At 28.7% G+C, this 22111-nt stretch overlaps 3 protein-coding genes across 3 annotated transcripts; 2 read left to right on the top strand and 1 right to left on the bottom strand.

Annotated features, from left to right (window-relative positions):
• Positions 1 to 1545: 1545 nt before the first annotated feature.
• LOC137806015 (uncharacterized) lies at positions 1546 to 5386 on the bottom strand. Its single transcript, XM_068605889.1, has 3 exons — positions 4918 to 5386; positions 3825 to 3955; positions 1546 to 2474 (listed from the first exon to the last, which is right to left on the bottom strand). Exons 1-3 carry the CDS (start codon positions 5176 to 5178, stop codon positions 1730 to 1732), a joined length of 1137 nt encoding a protein of 378 aa, XP_068461990.1. The 5' UTR covers positions 5179 to 5386; the 3' UTR covers positions 1546 to 1729.
• Positions 5387 to 8495: 3109 nt separating this feature from the next.
• On the top strand, positions 8496 to 12050 carry LOC137806014 (geraniol 8-hydroxylase-like). The gene is made up of 3 exons (XM_068605888.1): positions 8496 to 9363; positions 9693 to 10065; positions 11362 to 12050. The coding sequence occupies exons 1-3, from the start codon at positions 8822 to 8824 to the stop codon at positions 11968 to 11970; spliced, it is 1524 nt and encodes a 507-aa protein (XP_068461989.1). The 5' UTR covers positions 8496 to 8821; the 3' UTR covers positions 11971 to 12050.
• A 5449-nt stretch (positions 12051 to 17499) lies between these two features.
• On the top strand, positions 17500 to 20941 carry LOC137806013 (geraniol 8-hydroxylase-like). The gene is made up of 3 exons (XM_068605887.1): positions 17500 to 18119; positions 19196 to 19568; positions 20128 to 20941. Exons 1-3 carry the CDS (start codon positions 17578 to 17580, stop codon positions 20737 to 20739), a joined length of 1527 nt encoding a protein of 508 aa, XP_068461988.1. The 5' UTR covers positions 17500 to 17577; the 3' UTR covers positions 20740 to 20941.
• The last annotated feature ends 1170 nt before the right edge of the window (positions 20942 to 22111 follow it).

Genomic DNA, 22111 nt, shown 5'->3' with positions numbered 1-22111 from the left:
CCATAGCTGTTTTAAAAAGTTCAAATTATCCAATTTATTTTGAATTATGCAATTGAAAAATCGAGAATGTAGTCTTGATTATGCAAATTTAGATTATACAATCCAAAAATATATACAAATTATGCAATCTGAATACATTTCTGAAATTGAAAATATATTTTCAATCACACAATCCATTCCATTATGGAATGTATAATTTTACATAATTCATAGATATTATGTTCCACCTCGTCAACATTTCAGTGAAGTAACAAAAATAATATATTAAAATCTTTATTTTTCAGAAAATGTTATCCAAACTATATTAAAAGTTTAGATTACACACTCTATATACATTCTAGAAAAATATATCTTACTTAAAGAATGTTTTAGAATGAATAGTCATAAATGTTATTCGAGATTATGCATCTTGAAACGAAAGAGGATGCATTTTAAAAAAAATCATTCAAAATGTATTTGTAATTCGAAACTTATTTTTACATCTCAGATAATGTCTTCGAAAACTATATAAGTGAGGTAGAAGAAGAAATTATGAAAGTATAAAAAAAACAATTGTTCACCTTAGAATGATGAACATGAATTCCTGGAAAAATATTTGAGTCACATTTTATCTTTCCCAAATGGAGATTGTTAACAGAAGTCTAATTATGGGGATTTACATAATTCAAATTCTTCTTGCATGCAGAGAAAACTCAGTCCAATCACAGTTTTCCTTTATATACTCTTGTACATTTTTACAGCAACAAGAATTTTTACCTTGAGCTTGCTCCAATGGCAGAAGAAGCAATGAAGAGCAGCTTGCAAGACAAATCCAACACACAACAACAACCTTCATTACCACAGCCTCCACTCCCCCTTCAATATTCAACACCATACCCTCCTTATTTAGCTTTCTATTTCCCATCTTCATAAACATTCAGAACTCTAGCCACAATGAACTCAACAATCTTCCAGGCTAAGAATTTCATAATGAATTCTAGTATACTCTAGAATTTTCATTATGTAACTTCAAAACGCCTACTCTGAAATAGTAAAATTGTCCATTCTAAAGGATAATCCCTTGTAGAATATTCAAATAGGTTTCAGATTATATGTTTTGAAACTGCTTTACACTCTTTAATGGCTTCTGGAATGCTCTTCCATCTCAAAATGATTTTCCCGAAGGGATAAGTTTTCTGAAAAGGTGTTGAATTCTCTGTCTTTAATAGGTTTTCCTGGAAGGGTTGTTGAATTCTTTTTGGAATTGATTGTCAGGGAACAGATAAACATTTTGTAAGAAACAGCAGTCTAAATTTTAAAAAAAACTTAGGAACAACTTGATCATTTCATTTTTTGGGAGATGCAGGCCAAGATTCTTACTGTGTAGGAAGAAAGAGCCTTTCCAAACTTGTACATTAGCCAATCTGTGTGTGGCCAAAATCACTATAACTAAAAATGATTATATGAAGCCTAAGGTTGGGAAATCTGATCCTTTCAATCCTGTATTTCCTTTTAATATGGACAATAGGCAGCCAAGATATTTGAAAAAATAAATAAATTGAAGTATTTTCTGGCATAAAAATAATGCCCCTATTCAAAGAAATAAAATGTGATGTTTGATTATTTTTTTTGTATGTTATGTTCTTTCTACATTGTTTTACTTCCTCCAATCTACCCACTGGTGTAGCAGCTAATGATTCCATAACCTCTCAAACAGGGTCAAAATTGTGTTTGATATGGATACTATACATTAATCAAGTGCAGCTTTATTTTTTCGACCAGTTGTTGGTTTGGGCAAGCCATCAAAGATTGATTTTCCAATGGATGCAGTTGAGAGGGACTGCAAATCTGGTTTCAAATTCCACATTGCGGTTGGCCAAATGGATGAGGAGCCACTGTTATCTTGATCCTGTAAACAGGAAGTACTTGATGATTTCCTCACCCTAGATGAACCTTCATTTAGTGTAGCATCCCCCATACCCATTGCCACAGGATTCAAACCATTTTGTTCAGAATCAGTTGCCAATGTGGTTCGGCTAGCTGCTTTCTGTCTCAGAGCTAAGCCCTTTCCAGTTCTTGTAGGAAGAACACCAGTGCTGTTATTATCCTCCCTTAGAAGCAACTCTGGTATCCTGCTAAAGTCAGCTACAGATTTCTGACGTCTCTGGACAAGTTTGTAATTACATTTACCGGAGTCAACTTCCCCGATTATTGCAGCTGATGCATCATTTGATTTTTCCATAATCTCTTCCAAAATTACATTGACCAAGCTTTTAGATTTCCGATGACTACTGAGTGGTCTGTCAGACATAGGTGTGTTTCTGGGGAAACCATCTTCTGAGGGACTTGAGGACCCTTTTAGTCCATAGTAACCCTGGAATGAGCTCATGGCTGGTGAGACCTTCCGGTCAGATGACTTTATTTTCAGGGATTGGAATGAATCAAGCAGATCATGGAGTGCGTGAGTAGGAGAACTTTGATCTGAATTACCATATCTGAAGTGACAACATTCATGGCCTTAAGTGATTTAAATGCTAATGGGAAAGAAATCACACAGTAGTAATAATATAAAATAGAATATTGAAACAAACACAAATAGTGCATATTATAGATCTATTTTTTAATTAAAATTTCTTCTGAAATTTCCACATGAGCCCAATTCCTGTTCACAGAATTTCATATGGTAAGAAATTGATACAAATGACAGGTAAAATTCATAACAAGGCCCAGAGGATACCGAATTACAGTATAATTAAGTTAAAATGCAATTCTTAAATAGCAAGTTAGAAAAAAAAAGCAGCATTTAAGAAACAGAGAAATATATCTTCAACTACCAGAACCAATTTCAACACTATGATGAACAATATTACCCACCATGTCAATTTCCTAAGACCCCTTAACATTACAAACACATTTTACACTGCATTATAAGCAACCGTGATTGCCACAACCATTGCCATAATTTATTCTTAAGCATCCATCAGAAAACAGATTCTCATACAGGTGAATTCACAGTTATCAAAATCACAAAATCTTTAAAACGAGTATGCAGGATTCATCCATATTAATTATCTAGAAGCGAGTACACAGTCATATGATGGAAGAAAACAAAGGCGCCACACATAAAGGAAGAAAAAAACATGATAAATAGTGTTGATATGATAACAGAGCAGAATAAAGGAATAACAGCAATCTCAATGATATTATAGATACAAGAAACTAAACAAACTGAACTAGTGATGGAACAAAGCTAAGGATTTAATTTTGCTCGATGACAGCATAAAAATGGTTTTACAATGACAGAATACAATCTAAAAACTATAGCATTGAATTTCATTCTAGATGCATTCTCAGTTTCCCACATTCACCTTCATTTTCTTGTCAGTCTGTACAAGCATGCCCAACATATGCACTTAACCGAAGCACAATAAATTACTCTGCAGCAAGCTATTTTAACAAGAAGCATGCCCAAAATATCAAACTCCACTATGAAAGCTCTTATAAGGTAAGAAATCAGAAATTCCTCCCCCACCCCCTCCCTTTTGTTGTATACAAGATACTTTTCTCAAATATTTCAGTAACACCAAAAATTATGAGGCAGCATTTGACACACAAATAAAACATAATGGACGTTTTGTTACATTCTCCTTGACTCCACCCTTTGAGTGGAACCAAAATATACCAAATGACTTAAAATTATGTCCTATACTGTACTCTTTTTAAAGTACACCAAACATAGAACATGACCTACATGTTGTCCCTGCCTAATCTGTTCACCAAATGCTCCCTAAGACCTAGTTTCTCGTATTTAATGCTTTTCCTTGATCCAACAAATATAAACATACCCAGGAGTACTGGAACCATTTGATAAACAAGGAGATGGAGGATGCCTTCCAGGTAGCGGAATGTGGAGAGTTTTAAGAGCAAACATTTGATGGTCTGTAACAAGGTTATTCAACTTTTTGACATCTGCAACCTACAATTTTCCAAATAAAATAGAGGTGAAGAAATTACACTTCATTGCACAATTCAAATTGATTAAAGAAAAAACTTAGAAAAATAAAATTCAGCACAGTGCTCCCACCAAAAGTGGTGCTGGAGAAAAGGTCGGAACCGACTAACCAATGAAATCGACAAGGAAATAATAAAAATACAACAAAAAATCCTACAACCATTTAAAAACAGAAAACAATTTGAGTTTTCACCATTATTAATAGTATCTCTTCCTCTTAGTTGTGCCCCAAATTTCCTGTCATTTAAATTTTTCCACACACAAATGATGATTCCAACTAAAACATCTCAAAAGGAGATCTTATCATGTCCGTCCGCAAATCCTAGATTCAATATCCCCATGTACAGTTTCTAATCAGAATTGAAATTTGAACTAGATAATCCAAATAACAAAGCGTTGCATAAAAAGTCAAGATACGTTACCAATCAAAGAGCAATTCTGATTACAAAACAACATCGAAAGAACCTAAAAAAAATCTATCTAAGTTTTGTCATATCATATCAAACATAGGCTGCACCCACATCACACGCCACACACAAAATTGCGTGAATTTGACTCATTTATGGTACCATTTCATCATACGATTCCCTCCTGCATATAGCACCATTTCATCATCAAATTCCCGCTGGCATGAATTTCACTCATCAGCGACCCTCTCTCATCACTAAATTCCCCTTTGCGTGAATCTGACTCACACGGTACCTTTTAATCATCAAAAAAAAAATGACACCCTTTGATCATCAAATTCCCCCTTGCATGAATTTGACTCATACCCTAACCTCTAATCATCAACTTCCCAAAGAGGGTAAACACACGCGCGTGCACTTAAACCATCAGAACCAAGCTGATACAGAGCAGAAACTACAAAATTAAAAAAAAAAAAAAAGATAAAATTGAATTAAAATAATAATAATAATAAAAAGTACCTCAACACCATACTTGATAGCAACACCAACCAAGGTATCAAATTTTGAAACATAGTGTTCAATGTATCCAACTCTGGGAGGCGAAGAAGACAGCGAAGAAGGCTTCGCCGGACTCCGTTCTTCGCTCTGTACCTCTCCGTCGTAATAATCACACACAAACCTATCGTAATAGTATCCATTGCCGTTGCTGTTGCCATTGCCATTGCAATTCTCCTTCCACTTTTCCCTTTCCATCGCGTATTTCAACCCACACTTCAACATCGCAAACCCATTTTCGTATGAATCAGAATCGATCAATCGATTGATCAATCAATGAACAAACGAACGAACGAATGCTGCAACGCTCGAATTCGCGGATCTGTGTTTGTTTCTGTGTTTCTCAACGTTTTCTTCCTTTTTCTCGGAAAACGAAGGAAAAGAAAATTGATTTTTTTTTCTCTCTCTCTTCCTTTTCCTCAGATTTAGTTACAAAGATATTTATTTTTTTTCTCCATTCTTATAAATAATAAATACTCCAATTAATAATAAATGAGAGAAACAAGCTTTTGAAGAAAAAAAAATCACACACAAAATTAGAATGTAGATATTACGTGTTAATTTGGCATTAGCTTTTTTTTTTGTATACTTTTAGCAATATAATTAGTAATAATTTAAAATTCTCAAAATTTCGATTAACGAATAATAATTTAAAATAATACACAAAATGTAATAAAGATATTATATTGAAAGCTAAAAATAAGAGAGAAGTCAAAATTGCATTTATGGGAAAATGAATAGAAAGAGAATAGAAGAATGGTCACATATTGGTTTTTTTTTTAACAAATGGATAATTTTCTTAAAAGATAATGTGTTAGGATAAACTATTTTACTATAAATAAATAAATGGTCACTTTTAATTCAAGTTATTACTTTTAAAATGTAAATTTATTTATTTTAATGAAATCGTTATTTAAGTGATGATTTTAAGTTTTATATATTAATTATAGAAGTATAATTAATGTTTTAAAACATTAAAATAATATAAAATTAATTATTTCCTGTTTTATACATCAATAATTTTTAATTTATATATTAATAATTAGTTATGCACTATTTTCAATCAATTTATGTTTTACTATTAGTTAAAAAACATATTTTTTTAAATTGTTTACCATAATTTATTGTTATTGTTATTTTATTCTTTAAATTACGCAATAAAAATTCTCTTCAATCACATAATTCCTAATTAAAAAAATAATTGAAAAATTATCATAAAAACAACTAATTACATTTTTTTTTAAATTATATATGTAACATGATATTTAAATTGTAATATATATATATATATATATATATAAATCTACAAATTTTAATTATTCAATCAATACTTTTCTTTTATTTATATTAATAATTACTTTATACACTACTTTTATATTCTAAAGTATCAGTTACACCTATATAATTAATACAATATATATATATATATAATACACTGATTAAATTTTTTTGTCAAAATTTCATTGAAAGAATCAAAGCCATTATTTAAGTGGCTACTTCATAAAAAAAATATAAATAACTACCTAAATGATGACTTAAAAAATAAAAATTATCATTAAAATGACTTTTATAAAAAAAATAAGTTAATTAAATAATAAATTTTTTTATAATGAAGTCAACTCACTAACGATTTATTCAAATCCCTAACTTTTTTAAGAAAATTACTCATTTCAAGAATTTACAAAAACAAATTTGATAAAAAGCTCACATATTCATGTTAGTTTTGATCAAGTCATTAAGTCTCTCTTTAGATTTGCTCATTATAAGAGAAAAAATATATAATTTTTAATATTTAAATACTTTTTATTTTATTTTTAAATTCTTGTTTAATTTAAAATTTGTTACTTTTAATTTGTATTTCTAAAATTTATTAAAAAATATTTTTTAAATATAATATCAATCAAATCAATTACAAATTTTTCAGTTTTTCACTCTTTTTTCTTTTTTTTTCTTTCCTTTTTCATACCCTTTTATTCCAAACTTTTCAAATTTTATTTTTTATTTTTTCTTTTCTTTCCTTTTCCACACCCTTTTAATCCAAACTTTTCAAAAAAAAAATTCTTTTCTTTTCTTTTCCATACCCTTTTGAGGGAGAGGAAAAATAAAGAAAAGAAAAATAAACAAATCAATTTAGTGGAAAAAACAAACAACACAAACCAATGAAATAAACTAAACACATTAGAAGAAGGCTTTAAAACCAATTTTATGGTCCCTACACCATATTTAATAGGTCTAGTGATAAACATAATTAAACAATTAACATTTTATTATAACAAGAAGTTTGAATTAGGAATATGAGTTAGGAAGTAATAGAAATGAATAACCATGTTCTTACCTTCTTTCCATAAGTTTAAGAATGTTAATCAAGTGGAGATGGTCAATAGGAAAGGTAGAGTTACTTTTTTTTGCAAAGTAAGAATTATTATTGTGATGCCAAAATATTTCATGAGCTCATATCATCAAAATCATTTAGAAAGTTTTTTTTTTTATTGTGTGGGTACATTTTTGTTTTTAATATAATAAATGGTTACTCTAACATTTATTGGGCACATAATGATTCTGACATATGTCTTTTATACATAAATTTGCCTATTGAGTTTATGGTCAAAAGTTTGAGACTTCTCAATGATCATCATTTTTTCTTCTTAAACTTTTTTTTCTTCGTCCTGTTTTTAAAAGTTAATTTTTTTTAAAAAAAAAAATATTGTATTGATTCTTGTATCTAAGCATGTGTTTTTATAGAAATTTTAAAACCCTAATTTTTCTTCTATTTGACTATATTTTGAAGTAGACATTTGTCACACATTGTTAAAATCTCACTTTGATCACAATGTTGGAATACACCCATGCATTTTTAAGATTTTCAAGAGTTCATTCCATGTGAGTTTTTTCAACTCGCGGGATTGATTTATGTCTTAAAAAAATTTTGTCCTAAAGTTTTTAATTAAAAAATCTAAATTCTTTCAAATATGTTATAGAAAATCTTACTATTTTTTATAATGAATGACTCATACTAACGTGTGAGGGTGACTACCCTCAACTAAACATCATCATTTTCTTCGTAGTTGATCTTGGAAGAATCTCATATCTCTTTAGTCATTTTTAATTTGTAATAATATATTGACAACTCATATTTTTTATACAACCATCAATACTATTATTTTAATTTATTTTATATCATTTAATTATAAATTTACCTTTTATTATATATATTTATATCTAAATTCACCGATAAAAATTGTATACAACAATAAGTATCAAATCACATTTGCCAAACTTTTTTACATCATTTTTCATAAAACACAAATAAATGTGCACCTAACTTCAATGTTTAAATGTATGTAGTTGAAGTTTTCTTACGTCTCTTCTGCAACATTAATCTCTGTGTACCATATGTAGTACATAAATTTGATATACATCTCCATTATCTTTCCAATAAGAGAAATCTTCCCTTAGAAATGTGAATGGCTCCACGACAAGATGTCAATGTTAGGACCTTATCTCTAAGTACCACATCTGCAATTCACACCATTTTTGGTTATATTCCTCTCTTTTTCCCTTCCTTTTCTACTAACTGTCTTTTCTTCTCTAAAACACCCTAAAATAGTGTATTTAACTTTTTCTTGAAATTGGGTAAAGATCCATTAACAATCCATATTTTGAGTTAACTCAAAGTTGTAAGAGTTGTATACAAATCTAAAAATTTTCAAACTATCATTTTCACCTGAAATATAATATGTATATCCTATATCATAAACCCTAATTATATATATATACTAAAAAAGGAACGAATCAGATCTGAATTATACACTTATTCTGCTATCTTGACTGGATCTGCTCCTCCCTCTCTCTTAGACAGACACAAGAGATGGACACCAACTCAACATTATTTCTCCCTTTCACAGTAGTGTTCTTTCTCTTCACCATTATCACCTTTCTGAGAGCCCTCACTTCACTCCTCACTCCAAACAAAACCAAACGAAACCTTCCACCAGGCCCTAAAGGTCTTCCCCTTGTGGGAAACCTCTTCCAACTGGGTGCAAAGCCCCACCAGACCCTGGCCACCCTGGCCAAGACTCATGGCTCAATAATGACCCTCAAACTGGGCCAAGTCACCACCATCGTCATGTCCTCTGCAGAGACAGCCAAAGGGGTGCTCCAAACCCATGATCAGTTCCTCTCAAACAGGAAGGTCCCTGATGCAATGAGAGGTGCCAACCATCACCAATTCAGCTTTTCCTTCATCCCAGTTTCACACCAGTGGAGAGACCTCAGGAAAATCTGCAATGGCCTCTTGTTCTCCAGCAAGAACTTGGACGCCACTCAGGAACTCAGAAGCAAGAAGATTCAAGAACTTTACAGTGAGATTCACCATAGCAGCTTGAAGGGTGAACCTGTGAATATTGGAAGGTTTGCATGTTCTTTCTTATCAGCAATTGGTGATTCAACTTTATACAAAGAAGCCACATGATAACATAATCCCTTTCAAACAATTACTAAAAATACTAATCTTGACCAAACCAAACTTCAACTTGATGAAAGAATTACATTAATCAGAAAAAGAAAAACCACCAGAAGGTTTGCATGTACAACACACACAACTAGTTAGGAAAAATGCTTTCTTTTCTAGTGCCTCAGTTTTACTTTTTGTGAGGTTTTTCATGTTAATACCAACTGTATTATTATGTTGAATCTGTTTCTGTCTCTGAACCATGTTTTCTGATACGATGAATTGGAAGGTTGGCTTTCAAGACAACAATAAATCTGTTGTCTAACACAGTCTTCTCAGAGGATTTCATTCAGTCTGCTGAAAAAGCAGGGGAGATGAAGGAGTTGGTGGCCAACATCATGAAAGAGGTTGGAAGGCCAAATTTGGCTGATTGTTTCCCAGTGTTGAAGGTGGTTGACCCTCATGGCATCAGAAGACGCACAGGAACCTACTTTTGGAAGCTTTTGAACATCTTCAAGTGCTTGATTAACAAAAGGTTGGAACAGAGAAAAGATGATGCTGGTTACTGCACCAAAAATGACATGTTGGAGGTCATGCTCAACAATGCTCCACAACACACTTCTCAAGAGATGAACATAGTTAAGATTCAACGTTTGTCACTGGTATTTCCCTTTTCTGCACTTTTTTTTTCTCTAATTAAGCTTTCCTAAATGTTCAATCCATGTTACTTTTTCATCTGCAGAAGAAAATATTGAATGAATATGCATATGTTTTATCATAATAAATATATGAAGACAACTTTTATATATATATATAGACAACTTTTTCATCTGCAGTACTGTTGTAATACTCTGCAATCATATTTAATGTTTTCTTTTTTAATAAGTGATGCATTTAATAAAATAAAACATAAAATTTGATTGAAAAATCATACCAAAGGTTTCCTTTTTGAGAAAAAAATGAGACATGTCTGTACTATAGTTTTATGATAAATACAAGAAAAATAATAAAATATTTTTATTCGTAAATTAGAATTAACTTGTACACGTCCACAAGTTGAACAAATTTAAATTGAATTTTTTAATAAATTAGTTTTTATATAAATAATATTACAAAAAAATTATTAAATAAAAACAAATTTTAAATACTAAAATAATTAGTTATTATTTGACTAAATTAAAGATCATTTTATAAATTAAAAAAAATTATTGATATCTAAAGTATTTTTTATTAATAATAAAAGTTTATAAAATAATTTTGAAATTAATATATAATCTTTAACTACCAAGATTTTTACTACTTACTACTTTATATTATAAATTAGTCTTTTTTAATATTTTAAATATCAATTTAGAATTTAAAATATTAATAACTAAAATTCAATAACTAATTTAAATATTAATTTAGAAACTATTTTATAAATTTTTATTGATAATAGAAACAAATTTATATATTAATAATTTTTTAATCTTTAATTAATATCTAAATTAGTTAATATAATTACTAATTATTTTTAATATAAGTTTTAAATTAATCTGTCAAATCAATCATTATACAAATCATGCTTGGTGATGATTTTTCTGATATTTTTTAACCAATGGTTTGCCTTACCTTCACATGAACATTGGATTGGTAGTGAAAATGACATCAAGAAAATGAAATGAAAAACAAGGTGGACCCAAACTGCATGTGAAAGTCATATATGCTGACAAGTTTTGTAATCCTAAAGGATATTATGTTTTGTCAATACAAATGTAAAAGATCTGAACATTATGGTGATTGAGAACTGATACATTCAATCACTCTACAATTTCATCTATTTGTTTAGAATTGTAGTTTTCTTTGTCAATGAAATGACAAAAAGTACTTTTTATTAGTATCATGAATAAACAGATTATATACTAGCAGTTGTTATTCACACATCATTATCAAATTAAATACGTATAATGTGTTGTCAGGATTTGTTTGCGGCAGGAACTGATACAGTAACAACCACAGTAGAATGGGGCATGGCTGAGTTACTTCGCAACCCAAATGTTATGTCAAAGGCAAAAGAAGAGTTGGAGAAGTGTGTTGGAAAAGGTAAGATTGTGGAAGAGTCACACATACCCAAACTCCATTATTTGCAAGCAATAGTGAAGGAGACTTTCAGACTGCACCCTGCAGTGCCACTTTTACTGCCTAGAGAAGCTGAAGAGGAATTGGAGATGCATGGCCACACAATTCCAAAGGGTGCACAAGTGTTGGTTAATGTGTGGGCCATAGGGAGGGACCCTAATTTGTGGGACAAGCCTGCTTTGTTTTGGCCTGAGAGATTCCTGGGATCAGAAATTGACTTTAGAGGAAGAAGTTTTGAGCTAACTCCTTTTGGGGGTGGGAGGAGAATATGCCCTGGATTGTCTTTGGCCATAAGGTTGGTGTTCTTGATGTTGGGATTGTTCATCCATTCCTTTCATTGGGAGCTTGAGGGTGGGATTCAACCACAGGATATCAACATGGATGAAAGTTTTGGACTAACCTTGGAGAAGGCTCAACCTTTGTTAGTTATTCCAATCACACCAAACTAATAGTTATCTGGTATGCTAAATTCTCAAAGTGTTAGAATTGTCAGAAATTTTAAAAAAAAAACAATTGAACATTTTATCGATATGTATTTTATGAATGTCGTACACGTATTAGTGTCTGGTACGTATGTTTGATATGGATACTTCATATAAGAAACGTGTCCCAAACTTCATAATCTGATAGTAGTATGTTGACACACTCTCTCTCAACGCACTTTTAACTATTCTCAATATACAATTTTTAAAATAAGTATATAAGTGTTAAATAAATGTTTTCCTTAATTATCTCTTCAAGATTCTAATAATAGAATTTTGTATAATTTATTGGATTTTGAAATATTAACACCTTCAACAGTGAAAACACACACTTTACACTAGGATAAATTAGTATTTTATTCATTTTTATTTTATTTTTTAATTTAAAAGTATTATTATATTATTATAATTGTCAAATGTATATTTTTTTAGGGTTCATGGTGTGAAGAAAATGAATAATATTTCCTCTCATGGTTATTTGTAAAGTTAATCGCATCTTTTGGAACATAATAATTGGAGAAATTATTATGTGATTTAATTTTAAATAATACGGAGTTAAATGTTACTAATTTTATTTCTAAAAACTAAAAAAATTAAGTAGTTGTCTCATAAAAATTATCAAATCCATAAATTCAAACTCATCTAGTATTAGTATATGATAAAATTTTCATACTTTAATATACTTAAGGATCTAAATTTTTTAGGTTACAGTCATCTTGTGTCAATATAAGGTAACAAACAAACAAAAAATAAAATTTTTGCCAATGCAATTTATAACTAAAACAGTAAACTTTATTCATTTATAATAAATAACATTTATTTTTACAAAACTCTAAATGAGATTATTTTTTAACCCAAACCTAAATTTTCGTACCAAGGAAACAATTTTTCAATCTAGAATTCACAAATTGTTAATTGTGTACATAGAGATCAAGAGTAAAACAGAGCAACTTGTGTACATAGAGAAAAATGTGTTAAATATATAAGTAATAACAGATTACCCTTTTAAATATTTTCTCTAAATTAAATAAAATAATAATATTAATATGATATTTAATATAATTTTTAAAATCAAAATAAGTTATGATAACGTATAAAAATAGAGAATGGGTTAAATGCAACATTCATAATTCTAAAACTTACATATATATATATATATATATATAAATATAGAGATAATTATTATCTGAATTATTTCTCTAAATCAAACATGTGATAATAATAAGAATTTAAATAATGTTTTTTTGTTTTTTTTTAATAGTATTTTTTTTTCATGTGATGACAGATGATTATTGTTACTTGAGGTGAGGTGTCAGCCTAGTTGAGATGTCAAGTTGCATAATGATACCTAACATGAAAATTTTTATAAAAAAAAATCATATTTTTTGAGTGATAATAATAAGAACTTAAATCATGTTTTTTTAAGTGATAATAATAAGAAAGATAAAATTAAAAGATATCGCAAATATTTTTTAGGCTTAATTAAATTTTAAATCGTTGATAAATTTAGATATTTTTAATTGAGTTTCTATTAAATTTTATTGGTTTAATGAGTATTAAAAAATCTATATTTTTAATTGAGTTTGCATTGTTTAATTTTTTTTTAACTGAGTGATCTAATAGGTAATAATCGTCTTAAATATTATTGGACTCTAATTCCTTACCCAACTTTGAATTCAAAATAAAGTGTTGAAAAGTTATTTCTTTCAAAATTATTTTTAATACTTTTTAAGTATTTTAGTAACTCAATAATTGATTATGTTGGTTGAACTCTCTAATAGATATGTTTTCTTATTTCTATTTTTAGTAAAAAAACAAAAAGTGAACCTTATGGAAAAAATTTAAGATTGTTTTTTATTCACTACAAGAATTATGATAATTATTCAGTGCAAATATTTTTAACTAAAGCGTAAGCTAAACTCATGCAAAAAGGTTTTATTTTTTTTATTCCATAAGCGTTGATTTAAACACTTTAAAAATCAACATACTATTGTCTCATTTTAAAGTCAACACTAACTTATATAACTTTTACCTTTTAAAAATTAGTTTTTTATCAACACAATTTGAATGTAATAACGTCCCTTTTTGCTAACTTTTGATCAAATTTTGTTAGTTATTATGGTAAAAAATTAATTATTTAATTATCAATTTATGAATAATAATAAAATATGAAATGTAAATATATGTGAATGTGTAATTTTCGAGTAAATAAAAATATTAATTGTAGATTAGTATTTTACAAAATTTTGTATATTAATATTTTTTAAGCCATTATATATGATATTGGAATTTGTGGTCATCGTTATTGACCTAATATTTTAATTTTCTTGGAATTTGTGGTCAATATTGTAACACTCGATTTTCTATCCTAATACATAAACTTTTACCGTCACAATAATTAAAAAGTCCATAAATTTTTAAAACTTTTGAAAAAATCAAAGCCATTATTTAAGTGGCTACTTCATAAAAAAAATATATAAATAACCACTTAAATGATGAGTTTAAAAAATAAAAATTATCATTAAAATGACTGTTATAAAAAAAATAAGTCAATTAAATAATATTTTTTTTTAATGAAGTCAACTCACTAACGATTTATTCAAATCCCTAACTTTTTTAAGAAAATTACTCATTTAAGAACTTACATAAACAAATTTTATAAAAAGCTCACACATTCATGTTAGTTTTGATCAAGTCATTAAGTCTCTCTTTAGATTTGCTCATTATAAAAGAAGAAAATATATAATTTTTTAATATATAAATACTTTTTTATTTTATTTTTAAATTCTTATTTAATTTAAAATTTGTTACCTTTAATTTGTATTTCTAAAATTTATTAAAAAAATACTTTTTAAATATAATATCAATTACAAATTTTTCACTTTTTCACTCTTTTTCTTTCTTTTTTTCTTCTTTCCTTTTTCACACCCTTTTAATCCAAACTTTTCAATTTTCATTTTTTCTTTTTTCTTTTCTTTTCCATACCCTTTTGAGGGAGAGGATAAATCAAGAAAAGAAAAATTATCAAGTCGATTTAGTGAAAAAAAAAACAAAAACACAAACGAATTAAATAAAGTAAACACATTAGAAGAAGGCTTTAAACCAATTTTATGGTCCCTACCTACACCATATTTAATAAGTACAGTGATAAACATGCATGCTTTTGTACACACCATAATTAAACAATTAATATTTGATTATAATTAACAAGAATTGAACTAGGAGTTTGAGTTAGGAAGTAATAGAAATGAATAACCATGTTCTTACCTTCTTTCCATAAGTTTAAGAATGTTAATCAAGTGGATATGCTCAATAGGAAATGTAAAGTTACTTTTTTTTTGTATTTAAGAATTATTATTCTGATACCAAAATATTCATCAGGCTCACATGATCAAAATCATTTAGAAAGATTTTTTTTTATTGTGTGGGTAGATTTTTGTTTTTAATATGCTAAATGGTTACTGTAACATTTATTGGACACATAATGGTTCTGATATATGTCTTTAAGACATAAATTTGCCAATTCAGTGTATGGTCAAAAGTTTGAGACTTCTCAATGATCATCATTTTTTCTTCTTAAACTTGTTTTTTGGTCTTAATCCTAGGACACTTTGCCCTTATGTTTTCTGATCTTCTGTATTATGGCAAATTAACTTTAAATTGTCTTTATCCTTTTTCTTTTTTTTTTTAAGTTAACCTTCTTCTTTTTTTGAATTTTTTTTATTGCATTGACTCTTGCATCTAAGCATGTGCTTGTTCTGGACATCATTCTCCTTGTCTAGAGCTTTTAAAGCCCCAATTTTTCTTGTATCTTATTCGAGTCTACTTTGAAGTAAATTTGACCGGTAAATTAAGACCTCATTTTAATCACGATTTCGAGGATATATTCTATGCATTTTTTAGATTCACAAGAGCTCACATGGGGTATTGATTTATGCCTTTAAAAAACTTTTAAAAGAACCTAAATTCTTCCAAACATGTTGGAGATAATCTCACTATTTTTCATGGTGAATGACTCATACTATCGCGTGAGGGTGATAACTCTCAACTGAACATCCTCGTTTTCTTCATAGTTGATATTGGGAGAATCCCATACCTCTAGTCATTTTTATATAAAAGTTTTCATATTAAGTATCACTATGCAACTTGATATCTCAGTTAGGTTGACACCTCAAGTAACAACAATCATCTGTCATCACATGAAAAAATATTGTTAAAAAAATACAAAAATATGGGGGAACTAAACCAAAAATATATGTTAACAAAAACGATACATAAATAGACTATACTTATTCATAAAGAATTCTAAGAAACAGAATAGATGGAAGCCTATTATATCACTGAAATGATTATCTATGAATAAATCATAAATTAGTCAACTTATTAGCACACGTATTCCCTTCATGAAATAAGTAACCCTAAATCTGATTTTCCCACAGTAATTAAAACAAGTATTACCTCTTTACCTATTTTTAAAACTTTTTTATATTATCTTTTCATAAAACACAAATAAATGTGCACCTAACTTCAATGTTTAAATGCATGTAGTTAAAGCTTTCTTACGTCTCTTCTGAAACATTAATCTTTATCACTATAAAAAAATCATGAAATAGAAACAAATTTTAGAGATAAAAAATAATTAGTTGTTATAGTGACTAAATTAGAGACTATTTTAAGGATTAAATAAATATTTGGTTTCTAAATTAGTTTATATTATTGTTAAATGATTTCTACTAAAAAAACGCGATTTATATACAGATTATTACATAGGATCAAAATCCGTATGTAAAATCAACATTACATACGGATTAAAATCTGTATGTAAAATCAACATTACATACGAATTTTATTCCGTATGTAAATAGATATTACATACAAATTTAGTTTCTAAAATAATATTTAATTTAGTTACTATTGTAACTAATTATTTTAGTTTTTAAAAATTATTTATATTTAATGATTTTCTTGTAATGTATTCCTACTACATAAATTTGATATGCATCTCCATCTATTTTTCAAATAAGAGAATCTTCCCTTAGAAATGTGAATGGCCAGGGATATCCCTCCACGGATAAGGATAAGATGTCAATGTTAGGACCTTATCTGTAGTGCAATACACACAATTTTGGTTAATTTAAACATCCTTATATTCCCTCTTTTTTTCTTTCCTTTTTTATTAACTGTTGTTTCCTGGTCCAAAACACCCTAAAATATATTTTGTATTATAATAATAAATTTACAACTCATATTTATTATAATATTATTTTAATATTTTTTTATATCATTTAATTTTAAATTTATTATTTATCATATATATTTATTTCTAAACTCTTTACATAATAATTATATACAACTTTAAAAATTGTAATTAAGAGTTATATATAACTCTACGAGTTTTGGAAGTATTTTCTTAGGAAATATATATACACCCTACACCTTTAACACTATATATATATATATATATATATATATATATATATATATATATATATATTCAAAAGCAATGAATCAGAACTGAATTATACACTTATTCTATTCTGCTATCTTCACTGAATCTGCTCACAGACACAAGAGATGGACACCAACTCAACATTATTTCTCCCTTTCACAGCAGTGTTCTTTCTCTTCACCATTATCATCTTTCTGAGAGCCCTCACTTCACTCCTCACTCCAAACAAAACCAAACGAAACCTTCCACCAGGCCCTAAAGGTCTTCCCCTTGTGGGAAACCTCTTCCAACTGGGTGGCAAGCCCCACCAGACCCTGGCCACCCTGGCCAAGACTCATGGCTCAATAATGACCCTCAAACTGGGCCAAGTCACCACCATCGTCATGTCCTCTGCAGAGACAGCCAAAGGGGTGCTCCAAACCCATGATCAGTTCCTCTCAAACAGGAAGGTCCCTGATGCAATGAGAGGTGCCAACCATCACCAATTCAGCTTTTCCTTCATCCCAGTTTCACACCAGTGGAGAGACCTCAGGAAAATCTGCAATGGCCTCTTGTTCTCCAGCAAGAACTTGGACGCCACTCAGGAACTCAGAAGCAAGAAGATTCAAGAACTTTACAGTGACATTCACCATAGCAGCTTGAAGGGTGAACCTGTGGATATTGGAAGGTTTGTATGTATATTAGACGCACACAATTAGTTATTATTAGTTAGGAAAAAGAAAAACCATACATTTTTTATCCAATGACGTGACAGATTTAAAAATAAATATAAATATATATAATAAAAGACAAGTTTGAATTTAAATGATGGAAAATGATAGTTTGAAAATTTATAGAGTTATATAATATTCTGGATGTGATGAATTTAGAAATAAATATATATAATAAATAATAAATTTATAATTAAATGATATGAAAAAATATTAAAATAATAATACTGGAGTTGTAATGTGGTTGGTTGTATAGAATATTGAAGTTGTCAATGTATCATTACCACTACAAGAAAATCATTAAATAGAAATCAATCTTTAGGATCAAAATAATTAGTTGCAATAATAACTAAATTAGAGACCATTTAAAAAACTAAAAAAATGGTTTCTAGATTAGTTTCTAAATTGACATCTAATTAGCAATCAAGGTTTTAACTACCAATTATTTAGATTCTAAATTTGGTAGTAAAAAAAACCATTTAACAATAATAGAAACTAATTTAGAAACCATTTTTTTAGTTTCTAAAATCGTCTCTAATTTAGTTACTATTGTAACTAATTATTTTTGTCTCTAAAAATTGGTTTCTATTTGATGATTTTCTTCTAGTGTAATCTTAAATGATATGAAAAATATTAAAATAATAGTATTGGTAGTTGTAATGTGGTTGTATAAAATATTGGAGTTGTCAATATCATTCCCTTTAAATGATATGAAAAAATTAAAATAATAATATTAAAAATTATAATATAGTTGTATAAAAAATACGAATTGTCAATATATCATTACCTTAAGAAAAATACTTCCTTTTCAAATATCTCGGTTATACTTTAGGGTTTAGGGTTTAGGGTTTAGGGTTCCAAGTATAGTAACCTTATACTATCTTCCACAAATAACATATAGTAGACAACACTCCAAACAAAAACTACAGCACCTCACAGAAACAGCCTGTTAATATCAACTATATATCTTCTCTTTTCATGTTCAATCTGTTTCTGTATTTGAGCCATGTTTTCTGACACCATGAATTGGAAGGTTGGCTTTCAAGACAGCAATAAATTTGTTGTCGAACACAGTCTACTCAGAGGATTTCATTGAGTCTGCTGAAAAAGCAGGGGAGATGAAGGAGTTGGTGACCAACATCATGAAAGAGATTGGAAGGCCAAATTTGGCTGATTGTTTCCCAGTGTTGAAGGTGGTTGACCCTCATGGCATCAGAAGACGCACAGGAACCTACTTTTGGAAGCTTTTGAACATCTTCAAGTGCTTGATTCACAAAAGGTTGGAACTGAGAAAAGATGATGCTGGTTACTGCACCAAAAATGACATGTTGGAGGTCATGCTCAACAATGCTCCACAACATACTTCTCAAGAGATGAACATAGTCAAGATTCAACGTTTGTCACTGGTATTTCCCTTTTCTGCACTTTTTTTTCTCTAATTAAGCTTTCCTATATGTTCAATAAGATTAATGTGTGTGATTTAATTTTAGATAATGGTTGTCAAAATATCGTAACTTTAAAAATTCTTATTTTTTCTTATCCTATTCTTCCATGTTACTTTAAAAAAAATATTAAATGAAATCCTAAAACACATATCTCACATTTCAATAAATTAATATTTTATTTATTTTTATTTTTATTTTATTTTATTATTGTAAATTTATGTTTTTAATGGAAATGGTATTAAAGAAAATAAAAAACATGATGGACCCAAACTGCAGTTTGGTACGACTTCAGGTTGATATGGTAGAAGTCGTGTCAAGTTGACACAACTTCAGATTGATGTGGTAAAGTCGTACCAACTTGACACGACTTCTACATATGAAGTTGTGCCAAGTTGATATGACTTCTCCCAAATTTATAATTTTTTTTTACAACGACTCTATTTTGGTAAAAAAAAAAAGTTCCATAATGATAAAAAATCCATATATAATGACATCAAAACGTGTGTTTTGTGTTTGTCAGGACTTGTTTGCGGCAGGAACTGATACCGTAACAACCACAGTAGAATGGGGCATGGCTGAGTTACTTCGCAACCCAAATGTTATGTCAAAGGCAAAAGAAGAGTTGGAGAAGTGTGTTGGAAAAGGTAAGATTGTGGAAGAGTCACACATACCCAAACTCCCTTATTTGCAAGCAATATTGAAGGAGACTTTCAGGCTGCACCCTCCAGCACCACTTTTACTGCCTAGAGAAGCTGAAGAGGAATTGGAGATGCATGGCCACACAATTCCAAAGGGTGCACAAGTGTTGGTTAATGTGTGGGCCATAGGGAGGGACCCTAATTTGTGGGACAAGCCTGCTTTGTTTTGGCCTGAGAGATTCCTGGGGTCAGAAATTGACTTTAGAGGAAGAAGTTTTGAGCTAACTCCTTTTGGGGGTGGGAGGAGAATATGCCCTGGATTGTCTTTGGCCATAAGGTTGGTGTTCTTGATGTTGGGATTGTTCATCCATTCCTTTCATTGGGAGCTTGAGGGTGGGATTCAACCACAGGATATCAATATGGATGAAAGTTTTGGACTAACCTTGGAGAAGGCTCAACCTTTGTTAGTTATTCCAATCATACCAAACCACTAAGTATCTGGTATGCTAAATTCTCAAAGGGTTAGAATTGTTAGAAATTAAAAAAATAATAATAATTGAACATTTAATCGATATGTATTTTATGAATGTCGTACACGTATTAGTGTCTAGTACGTGTGTTTGATATGGATACTTCATATAAGAAACGTGTCCCAAACTTCATAATCTGATAGTAATATGTAACTATGTTGACACATTCTCTCTCTTAACACATTTTTAAGCATTTTCAATATACAATTTTTAAAATAAGTATATAAGTATTAAATAAATGTTTTCCTTAATTATCTCTTCAAGATTCCAATAATAGAATCTTGTATAATTTATTGGATTTGATATATTAACACCTCTGCGAATAATAGAATCTTGTATAATTTATTGGATTTTGATATATTAATACCTCTGTGGTGAAAACACAACTTTACACCATGATAAATTAATATTTTATTTTTTAATTTAAAAGTATTATTATATTATTATAAATGTCAAATGTATATTTTTTAGCGTTCATGTTGTGAAGAAAATGAATAATGGTTGTTCTCATGGGTTATTTGTGAAGTTAATCGCATCGAAGCATAATAATTGGAAAAATTATTATGTGATTTAAATATAATCTTGATTAATTTTTTCATTATACGGAGTTAAATGTTACTAATTTTATTTCCAAAAACTATAAAAAAAAATTAGGTAGGTGTCTCATAAAAATTATCAAATCCATAAATTCAAAATCTTATTAGTATATGATAAATTTTCCATACTTTAATATACTTGGGATCTAAACTTTTTAGGTTAGAGTGATCTTTGTGTCAATATAAGTAACAAACAAAAAATAAAAATTTTGCCAATGCAATTTATAACTAAAACAGTAAACTTGATTCATTTTCAATCTAGAATTCACAAATTGTTAATTGTGTACATAGAGAAAAATGAAAAAAATGTGTTAAATATATAAGTAATAACAGATTACCATTTTAAATATTTTCTCTAAATTAAATAAATAATAATAATATTAATATGATATTTAATATAATTTTAAAAATTAAAATAAGTTATGATAACGTATAAAAATAGAGAATGGGTTAAATGCAACATTCATAATTCTAAAACTTATATATAAATATAGAAATAAATTATTATCTAAATTATTTCTGTAAATCAAACATGTTTTTTTATGCGATAATAATAAGAATAATAAAGTTAAAAGATATCACAAATATTTTGTAGGCTTAATTAAATTTTAAACTGTTGATAAATTTAGATATTTTTAATTGAGTTTCTATTAAATTTTATTGGTTTAATGAGTATTAAAAAATTATATATTTTTTAATTGAGTTTGTATGGTTTAATTTTTTTGTTAATTGAGTAATCT

The sequence above is a fragment of the Phaseolus vulgaris genome, chromosome 3 (genome assembly GCF_000499845.2).
Source record: "Phaseolus vulgaris cultivar G19833 chromosome 3, P. vulgaris v2.0, whole genome shotgun sequence".
Taxonomy (NCBI): domain Eukaryota; kingdom Viridiplantae; phylum Streptophyta; class Magnoliopsida; order Fabales; family Fabaceae; genus Phaseolus; species Phaseolus vulgaris.
The sequence above is the reverse complement of the archived record's forward strand: the minus strand, read 5'-3'. Positions and strand labels throughout refer to the sequence as shown.

Coding starts and splice junctions, on each gene's coding strand:
- LOC137806015 (XM_068605889.1), bottom strand. CDS start 5,178: ATGTTGAAGTGTGGGTTGAAATACGCGATGGAAAGGGAAAAGTGGAAG. Junction 3,956..4,917: donor CTATCAAGTATGGTGTTGAG/GTACTTTTTATT, acceptor GGAAAATTGTAG/GTTGCAGATGTCAAAAAGTT. Junction 2,475..3,824: donor AATGGTTCCAGTACTCCTGG/GTATGTTTATAT, acceptor TTGTCACTTCAG/ATATGGTAATTCAGATCAAA.
- LOC137806014 (XM_068605888.1), top strand. CDS start 8,822: ATGGACACCAACTCAACATTATTTCTCCCTTTCACAGTAGTGTTCTTT. Junction 9,364..9,692: donor GAACCTGTGAATATTGGAAG/GTTTGCATGTTC, acceptor ATGAATTGGAAG/GTTGGCTTTCAAGACAACAA. Junction 10,066..11,361: donor AGATTCAACGTTTGTCACTG/GTATTTCCCTTT, acceptor ATGTGTTGTCAG/GATTTGTTTGCGGCAGGAAC.
- LOC137806013 (XM_068605887.1), top strand. CDS start 17,578: ATGGACACCAACTCAACATTATTTCTCCCTTTCACAGCAGTGTTCTTT. Junction 18,120..19,195: donor GAACCTGTGGATATTGGAAG/GTTTGTATGTAT, acceptor ATGAATTGGAAG/GTTGGCTTTCAAGACAGCAA. Junction 19,569..20,127: donor AGATTCAACGTTTGTCACTG/GTATTTCCCTTT, acceptor TGTGTTTGTCAG/GACTTGTTTGCGGCAGGAAC.